At 25.7% G+C, this 10,531-nt stretch overlaps 1 protein-coding gene across 7 annotated transcripts in view; it reads right to left on the bottom strand.

Moving 5' to 3' along the window:
* Window positions 1–10,531, bottom strand: part of LOC102672345 (acetylcholine receptor subunit alpha-like) — a 277,309-nt gene that overhangs the window by 162,115 nt on the left and 104,663 nt on the right. For 5 of the 7 annotated variants that reach the window (XM_006615784.2, XM_006615785.2, XM_031510520.1 and 2 more), the window contains one exon: window positions 5,752–5,861. In XM_006615784.2, the coding sequence (XP_006615847.1) occupies window positions 5,752–5,861 (110 nt within the window). Of the gene's footprint in view, window positions 1–5,751; window positions 5,873–10,531 lie in introns of all 7 variants that reach the window. The other 2 variants (XM_006615787.2, XM_031510523.1) reach the window with 1 other exon arrangement.

Here is a 10,531-nt window from a genome sequence, read left to right as displayed (position 1 = left end):
TAACGATTTCATTTTTAGATTTTCATTCGTTTTTCTTTTCTTTTTTTTTTTTTTTTTGGCCCGATATCAATCGATGAATCTCGTCTCACGTTGACGCGATAAATCTTCGCCTTTGTAGGCGGCGAAAGTCGCTGGAAAAAGTGGGGGGAAAAAAGAGGAGGAAAGGATGAATGCGATGAACGTGAGACAAGCAATAGTGGGTGAAACAGAGACAGAGAGGAAGCGAGAAATAAGGAACGTGAATGTCGAGAGCAAAAGGAGAAATAAGCGGGAGACTAATGGAACCGCGAGAAATCAAGTTAGTAGGAATGGTGGAATCTGTTGCCAGAGAAATTCAAGGAAGGAAGTGTAGACCACCGTGGCATATTCCTCGATCGAGAGAAAAAAGAACGATCGCCATTCGAGGACCATCGAAGGGGAAGAGTTATATCGAGAACCTGAGAAACTTTATTTCTATCGGATCGGATAGAGTAATAAACGGATACAGGATGATTCTTTGTGAAAAAAATAAGGAAAAAAAAAAGAGAAAGAACGGGATAAAATCAAAAGTTTTGAAATTGGAAAATTGACTAATTTTAAAATTGGAAATGAGAGAACTATCGATAAAATTATTCAAAAAAATTGTATAATCGACGATTTCTAAAATTTGAATTTTTGAAAATCAATTTTTAAATAAAATTAATGATACATTTTTTGCTTATTTTTATATGTAAAATAATATTCTATCGATAATTTATTTATATTCAACTGGAAATTAGCTAATTAAATTTTAAAAAAAAACTTGTTAATTGATCTGGATCCTGTCACCTAATGAAAAAAGTTTCATACTAATCAAGAACAGTCAATAATATTATTTGATTTTGTTTTTGTGAAATTTAAGGAAATTTAAAAGTAAGATAATTTATTTGCTTTATTTAAAGTTAAATATTGATTCTAGGAGAAGAATTAAATATTTATTTAATTTGTTATAGATTGTAGAAGATTGTAGAAGTTTGTATCGTGTTTGAACTGTAAACTTTGTGTAATTTAGGGAACCAAATTGGTATTTCTTGTGTAACTTTCTTAACTTCATTAAAATTAAATTTTCAATAGTAAAATATAATATTTTTTTTAATTATCTTAAATCTGTTTTTATAATAATCTAAAATCTGTTTTTGTAAAATTCATGTAAAATATTTTTATATGCCTAATATTTTTATTATCTTTGATACGAAAATACGAAAAATCGTATTTTCGTATTTACGTAGATTGTCATTTCTGATTTATTTCTAATAATTATCTTATCAATTTAAAAATTAAATTATATCCAAAGGGAAGACATGAAGCAATTTTAATTATGAAAATTATATTCCTTATACGATATATGATTTTCCTTTTTCGATATATGATAAATTTTAAAATTGTTTTATAAGTACAGAAATTTCTAAAATTATCTACTTATGTTTTACTTAGTATTACGTATCAATTATAACAATTAATAATAGAAATTTATTATATCAGTAAAACTTAATATCTATAATTTTCAATTTTGATTACAATCTAACATACTCTAAAGGTAACATATATATTTAATATCTAAAAAAAAAAGAAAAAACATATCTAAGAAATGTCAACGAAGAATCAAGTACTAATTTGAAAAAAAAAATCAATATATATGTATAATTTTCAATTCATGAATATACGAGAATACTAAATATATGTGTGTCTGTTTCTTCAACAATTCTTTATTTAACAGATCGAAATAAGGGCCCATTTCGTATTCATTCACTTTTTACACAATCCAACCTCATCCAGAATAGTTATCGAATGATCGATGTATTTTAATTTTATACATACCCACCTTATCAAATTTAATATCGCGTAACATCGCATCGAATTAAAATAGAAACTAGACTGCGGATTTTTATGCAAATATATATTTCATAAATGAATACATTATATATTTTTATTCTCAAATTAATTCTATTTATATAAAAATTTAATATTGTGAAATTCAATATTCTGAATAAAATTGCTGGTAATAATATTGAAAATTGGAAAAATTTTTTCAAGTATCGATATAATTTATTGAAACAATGTATCGTATGATTTATAGAAAAATTTCTTTAAGTATTTTCAAATAAACAATTATTTAAATTATTTAAAAAAGCATGAATTATAAATAATATGCAGAATAACATCTCTGATTTCAATGATCTTAAAACACATTATCAAACGAATAAATAAATAAAAATAACTTGAAGAAATTGATTTATAATTGCATAATATGCAATATTCATGTATTTTGATTATAAATATTTATTCTTAAATTTATTGAGAAATAAAATATTGAGCATATACGAATATCTCGAAAATTAAGAGTCCACTCTTTATGATAATAATATTTCATTGAAATTCTCATTAGAGATATTATTCTGTTATTCCGCACAATTCGAATAACACGATATATTTTGCCAGTCGAATATAATTGAACGTATTTTTAGACTGCACAAAAAACCACAATCTAATTACAACAATTACAAAATCCGCAATTCGAAGAACATGGAAAACGGATAAAGAAAACGACTTTTTCCTCGTTACCATTCCATACGTAAGATAATTTCACGCTAGAGATCAACAATGAATGTCAACGATATCGCGTTACAACTAATCCCAATGGTTACCCAGAGACGGTCAGCTGAAAAACAAGTTCGAATCTCGAAACGTACTGTGCACGATCGTTAAGAGATTCTCGGAAGTGACCGCGGCGTCGAACGAGCGGAAACGGTTTCTCTCGTGACCTCGACCCGTTTGTCAAGAACCATTTACACGAACATTCGCCGCAGCGCCCATGTTTCATGCGATATGAATAATAATCTATCCGGTAACTACATCGAGAGCTCGCCGTGACTGTCGAACACCGAGCCAAAAACCGAGGAAAAAAAGGACTCGAACAAGCTCGTTGGCTCTGGCTCGTTTATCAGCGAACAGGGCAAAAGTTACGCAAATATGTGCAGATTGAAGCAAAAGGAGAAGATTATGAATTATTATTTAGAATTGGTGCCTTTGTTCCTCCTCGATTTGCTTTATTATTGTTTTTTCTTTTTTTTCTTCTTCTCTGTGTATATATGTGTGTGTATATGTGTATATGTGTGTATATATGTGTGTGTATGTGTGTTATTTTGGTGTTCGTTGAGAGATATTCATTGAAGTAGACGGATTCAGGGCAGAAGTGTGAACGAATTGTTCGAATCTACGATATCCGTATTATCGAGGCCGATGGTATCAATGATAGCTGCATAAAAGGGGCGTTCTCGAGCTACATAAATATACTGGTAATGGGAAAATAATGATCTGTAAAGCGTATTTCAATATTCCAGCAGATAATTCGCTGCATCCGCATAGCATTGTAAGTATAATTTATGAATTCTCATTGATGCAACGCTGAAAATGAAATTTTTGTGACTAAAAAAAAATAATTTTGAGTGAAAATAAGATATAAATGTTGTAAAGTTTGTTATTTTTTATATTATGAAAGTTATATAATTAAATATTTTGAATATGTACATAATACATTCGATATTAAAAAATTTGCTTTCTCATTTCAAAAAGATTTTATATCTTCTAATATAAAATTATTATTGTTATGTATAGTATATTCAGATTCAATTTAAAATTTTTCTATAATTTTGTACCAAAACTTTCATTTAACTTAATAACATTTTCTTATTTAATAATTTTTCGTATTTTTATTTACAATTTCTATAATTTGAAATTTGAGAAAATTAGAAAATATCCTGTACATTTATCAAGATTAAGCTTCGTTTCAGCATTAATTTTTTTTAAACTTTTTTTTTTCTGATAGGAATGAAATAAAAATAAAATACATTGATTTTTGAATCTAGAAATTGTTGGTCTAAAAGTTAAAATAAATTCAAGTTTAAAATTTGATATTCTTAGCAAACTGTATGACATAAGTTAAGTTAGATTAGGTCAGGTTATGACGTCATATTGACATTCTGTAGAAAACTGAACGAGAGGAAACCGATCATTTTCATGATGATGAATTTGGAGATTGATTATGTGAATATTTATGGCATCACTTCTGTCGTTAGAATGATCGATCTGATTATTAAGTGATTCGAACTTTTTTCAAAACTTTTATTACATTTTGTGACATATTTAATCAATAGATATAAAATAAATCTCAATGTATTTTTAAACTCAAAATCGTTAAATTTCGTTTCTATTTATTGTATGGAAAAATATTTGTGATATCATTATTATCGTCCAAATTGATCTAATAATATTATTAGAAGTAAACCAGTTTCTTTAAACTTCTATAATAGTAGTTTCTAACAATAATCGGTGGATACAGACAAAATATATTTATTTTGTTTTTTTTTATTTTTTTTTATTATTTTTTAATTATTTTTTTTCGAATATTAATATAAAATATTCAAAAAAAAATTTAAAAAAAAATTTAAAAAAAAATGCCTCAAAATGAAACTTAATCCGGTTCAATTTGAATTAATTATTAAATATTTCAGTTTTATAATATGTAAATAATTGGCAATAATTTTATATTCGATATAAAATTTTGAAAGTAAGAAAAAGAAAATTAAATTTCAATTATTTTATCATTTTACAAATTTTTAATCTAAAATTAACTATTTTATTCAACAAAATATATTATAATATATAATATGAATATATAATATATTCAACAAATAATTGATTTTTTCCCGATAATCCACGATATTTTAGATACAATATAAAACGTAATATATATATATATATCGAATGTGAACAAATTCGAGTACATAATACGGATATCATCAACAAGACTCGATTGGATTCGGTCACAAAACTAGTTCTTTTATTTCATACGGTAAATATTTACGTAGAAAATACGTAGAAAATGTTTCGTCCTCTCCAACATTCTTCAAGCAAACGAACACCAACTTTAGCAAACTTTGGACAGGGTAAACAAACAATAATAATGCTGGAAATAGATGAGGGATATCGATAAATCTGAGATTCACCATTTAAGGTGTAAATCTTCACGAAAAGTTTGAATTTGGAAAATCTTTCTCAAGACAAACAATATAACACATTTTTCCGTAACTTTCGAAACAACGTCGCGATACGAGATGCACTCTGACATCAAATAGACTGTTCTACTTTGAAATGCAATATGCACGACGATGGTACCTCTCTTGTTAAGTCGAGTGGACACTCGTTTCTCTTTCCGTTTGTTTGTTTGTTATAATCTAACATGCGCGCAAACACATATTAAGGAAAAAGATATATTTACACAGACAGGCAAATTTTCATTCTCTCCTTTTTTTTTTAGAATAATTGAGAAATTGAGATTAATTTCGCACACAGCGGAAATAAATATCAGTAAGAGTTTCTAATTTTTTTTAGAAATATTAAGTTGTTTTTCATCTTTATTTATTTATTTATTTTTTTTTTTTTGGTCTTTTGACAAGGTTTTTTAGGAATATCAGATATTTTTAGAAAGTGAACAATGTGAAGAAGAAAATTCTTCTTCTTCTTCTTCTTCGATCTTAGCTTGTTTTCGTGTTGAACAAAGAAAATTACATCATAAACGACGACACGACGACTTCTCAAAGAAATGAATGTCCAAACTGATTCCAATCTCTTGGCAGCATGCTGTGCCACTACTATATGTATAGAATGTATGTAATGTGGAACTATAGAAGATGTAATTAGAATATTGAACAAAGAAACGGCAGACAGACTCACTTGTTGTAGAGGACTATATCGGGCCGCCATATGTGATCGGACGGCACGTGTAACATGTGAACTCCTCCATACTCCTTCGGCTCCCATCGTAGCTTGTAATCGTACCATGACTTGAAACAGCCAACACAAAAAATATAACCATATTATTGTCTCTCTTTTTTATTGCATTTAATTTTAAATAAAAATTTTTTAAAAATATTTATCGATATCTCTGTACAGTGGTTCGAAAGAAAATATTTTTCTAAAAGTTTATGAAAAACGACTTAGATTGTTCGTGAAACATAATTAAAAATTGAAATCTTATGATCTAGTGGAAGTAATTTTTTTTTAAAATGTCTGATATTATGGATTGTTTAAATTATATTTATTTTGTTATGTTTATGCATTATTGTTAATTATATTTCTATAATTTATTTTTTTATTTAATAAAATGCAGTAATTTGATAAATTCTTTTTTATTATATTCTAATTTGAAAGATATTTAAACATCATCAGACATCTAAATATCTTACTTAAATATTTTACTTCCTCATTCAATATCAATAATATATTTCATAGTTTATGTTTAATTTATTAATTATGACAATATCATTCTTTAATTCATAAATGCATAATATATTTTTTTATTATTTACTTTTAATAATTTATTTTTAATTTGGAATAGACCAATCAATCCTATAAAGAGAAATTAATTAAATTATATTTGTTAACTTTTGTATTTGGATTAAAGATTCTTAAAAGATATCAATCCTTTAAAGATATTCCATGATATACTAACACTAACAGTATATCGATAATTTATAATAAATTAATTTATATTTGCATTCACAAAACCAACTTTATTTCTCATCAATTCGATATAATTTACATTTAAGAAAAAACGCATAACCGTTTAATATATATTTCGAACTCACTAATAATCGTAAACAAGTAATGTTAATTATAAAATTGTTAATTAATTGATTTAAGAAAAAAAGAGAAAACGATAATTTTAATGATACAATTCTATAATTGTAATAAATTTTATTCGTGCACTTTTTGTAAAATTAACTCACGAATATTAATAGGGAGCAAAAGAAAGGATATATGTAACGGTGATTACCCAAGCAAGACTTCATCTTCCACGAAAATAATTTAATTTTTGGATGGGAAACGACGAAGTCGTATCGCTTACTCTTATGCACGCGAAGGGAGAAAGTTGCTGGAAATTCGATTGCCCCGCGGCCATTAATTAGTGGCCAATTATCCCGCAGGGGTTCACGGGTACGAAACTTCGCCCAGAATTTCTTCACAGAGGATCCAATCAGAGATTCTCTTTTGCCAAGTAACTCTGTGCCGCGCGTAGAAAGCGTTCACCTGTAGCGATTGCATTTAAATTTTCTCTTTTCAACAATTCCTTGTGTTCTTATTTTGCAAAATTTCGTTTGGATAATGCAATCTATAATGCACATTTGGAATTTGAGTTTCGACGTGGATGTTGCAAATTTTTATCGCGTTAGATCTTTATATCAAGTCTGATACTAATACTCTAATAGATAATTTCACATTATATATGAATTTGAAAATAATAATAATAATCAGATTTATAAATTATAAATAAATAGTACTTTTTTATAATATTGCGTTATAATATTATTAAAATAATTATTTATTGGTTCTATAAAAAAATATTTTAAATTGTACATTATATTTGAAGATAGTTATCACTATGGATGCAATTTTTTATATCTATTTTTTAATGAAATTTCATAATAAAAGAAAGACATTCGTAGGAGCTACAATGAGATGAGTTTGACTTGATTTTGAATTTTAATATTAAACAAAATATTGATATTATCAATTACTTTTTGTTCAAAGAAAAAATTAAAAATTAAATAAAATGTAATAAAAATTAATATTGTGATAAGTTCCTTTAAGCATAAACATTTTTTAATTCAAATAATAAATTAATAAAATTCAACTAATAATTCTTATTTTAATTTTAGTTCTTAATTTCAATTAATGATTCACTATGTATATAATGCAATTTTCAAAACAATATTTTCCATGATTTTTCCATTATTTATTTAATTCGAATTATGAATTGAAGTTGAATTAATTATCTTAAGGAAATTTTTTTGTTATCAAAGTAATAACAATCCTAACTGCGTTAAATTTATTCTATTACAAAAAATTCCTTCTAGTAAACTCGAGAACAAATTTCTACTTTAAAATTTTTATCGATCCTTGAAATACTTTATTAGAAAAGTAGGTTAATGAAATTAGTTGGGAAGATGGTAGAGGACAGAGCAAAATATCTATCCGGATGGCTGTACAGATAAATGCGAATCATTTTTTTATGTCGAATAAAAATGTAATTTAAAAAATATATTCGAATTATAAATAAGTTTTCGTTAAAATTATATTCGTAATAATTTAATTTTCAAGCTATTATTACATTAGTACTTATATTTTACTCGAAATATAAATGATTTAAATATAAATGATCGATATTCGAGTAAAAAATTATCAATAATTTCTTACTACTATAAATTAATTTTAATTAAAAAAAATTAAGAATTACGAACAGTATATATACATTTCACTAAAAAATATTCGTTTTATTAAAACTTCATGAAGTTTTATTATTTTCACTATCTCTGAAAAGTTTCAGGAAGTTAATATCACGAAAGTTCCAGTATTGAATAAAAAAAAACCCTTATATAGTTATAATCAAGTAAAAAAAATCCATGTATTAAATAATTAAATATTTCCATGTATATAAGTGAAAGAGGAAAAACATGAAAATAAAAAAAAAATATAGAGAAGCAATTATGTACGTCAATTTAACGCACACTTCCAAGACAAGGAATAAAATATCATATTACATAAACATAGCTCACTTAATTAATTACTCGAACGTACAAGAACATTTTATCGATTTATTTCACTTCGAGGGAAACAAAGGCGTTCTCTGTTTCTGCGATCTAGCCGCGGAACAGCGGCGCAAACACATAAATCCAAGTTTCATTTTCGTGGCCTGGTGGCCAGAAAAGTGGAAGAACCATTAGCAAAAGTTGGTAGATCATAAACAATCGCGAAGTCACGTATCGAGATTTATTTCTTTCGTCAATGACCCACATACGATATGAATTTGTTATTTCTTCTGCAACGAAGGGAGATAAGTAGAATAAACCCGAGTCAAGGTCAGGAAAATGGAAGAATGCAGTCATGGCCAGGCCAGTGGAATAAGTCAATCGTGATCGTATAAGTAGAAAAAAAATTATGTTTTATTTAAGAAGTTGTCGAAAAATTCGATTTTTGTAAAAAGTATGGATGTTTGTAAACAAAACTTATTATTAAAATTTTTTGTACTACGTAATATTATGCATGCATGATGAAATGGAAAAATGATATGTATAATGGATGTGTAAGGAGGGATCGTTAAGGAATGCATGGAAGAGTGAGATATAAACGTGGAAGAAAAAGAGAAAGAAAGAAAAAGGAAGGGAAAGAATAAAAAGAGAGAGAGAGAAAGAAAAATGAAAGGATAAAAATATATGGACTAAATATTTATATGTAAATAAGATTTGTCTTTTCTTTTTAACAAGTTTTTGGAAAATAAATCCAAAATATTATTTAATTTAATTATTAATTATTATTTAAATGATTGTAAAAAAATAATTCTAATAATATTTTATATATATTATTTTTAATAAATATATTATATTATTATTCATGAATACATATTTGAATAAATGAGAAATCCTAAGATATTAATTAATTGTATAAAATAAATTTGAAAAATTAAATGAAATATTAGACATAATAAAGATTAAAAAACATCATGACTTGACTCAAGAAATTTATTGAATTTCGAAAATAATTTAATATAATATATTGTATGATTACATATGATATATGAACTCGAATTATCTTTAACTGCAATCTTTCACATTGTTTACTTCATCATTAAATTTGATACATAAAACATTATACATTTACATGTAATGTATCATGACTTTATCATTATATTTTGTCAAGGATTATAAATTAATCCAAGGATTATAAATTACCTAAAATTTAATTAAATCCCTTAAATTAATTAATCTCATGTAATTTACATATAAAATAGAAATTATAAATATTATTATAAATAAATAATATGTATGATTTCAATTACTTTTTATAATTATGATACTATAGATATATCAAATCTGATATATCTATAGTATCATAATTATAAAATAATTCTCGATAAAGAAAAGAATTAAAAGGTGTTTTAAAAAAAGAGAATGATATAGATTGAATGAAAAATTTGAATTATTCTCATTCTTAGAAACATTTTAAAATACGTGAATTTGAAATTGGATATATACGTGAAAATTTTTTGGATCGAGATTTCTCAATCTTCACTTCGTAAATTATAAAAAAGCTCGGTTCATGGATTAGCACTAGTTTTTTTTTCACGATCTATTCATAAAAATACCAGAGAGAATTTGCCAAGTTTTCTTTCCAAAGATATTGCGCGAAAGCTATAAAAGTAGTCGAGGTGTGAAGAAACCGATGAATAACATGTTGACAAATTTTGCGCTCCCGACATCCAAATTTATTACTATGTATATAAATACTCATATATCATAACCATGATAAACATTACAAATATATTATTCAGAGAGAAGGAAAAAATAGAAAAAAAAAGAAATTAAAGAAATAAAAATTTTGATTAAAATCAATCAACAAAAATTAATCAAAATTTGTACTCAAATTATCGTTCATAACTCAAGTAAAATAAGTGATT

Source organism: Apis dorsata, unplaced genomic scaffold, assembly GCF_000469605.1.
Source record: "Apis dorsata unplaced genomic scaffold, Apis dorsata 1.3 scaffold_235, whole genome shotgun sequence".
Taxonomy (NCBI): Eukaryota; Metazoa; Arthropoda; class Insecta; order Hymenoptera; family Apidae; genus Apis; species Apis dorsata.
Note: the sequence above shows the minus strand (reverse complement) of the source record. Positions and strands in the feature narration are given on the sequence as shown.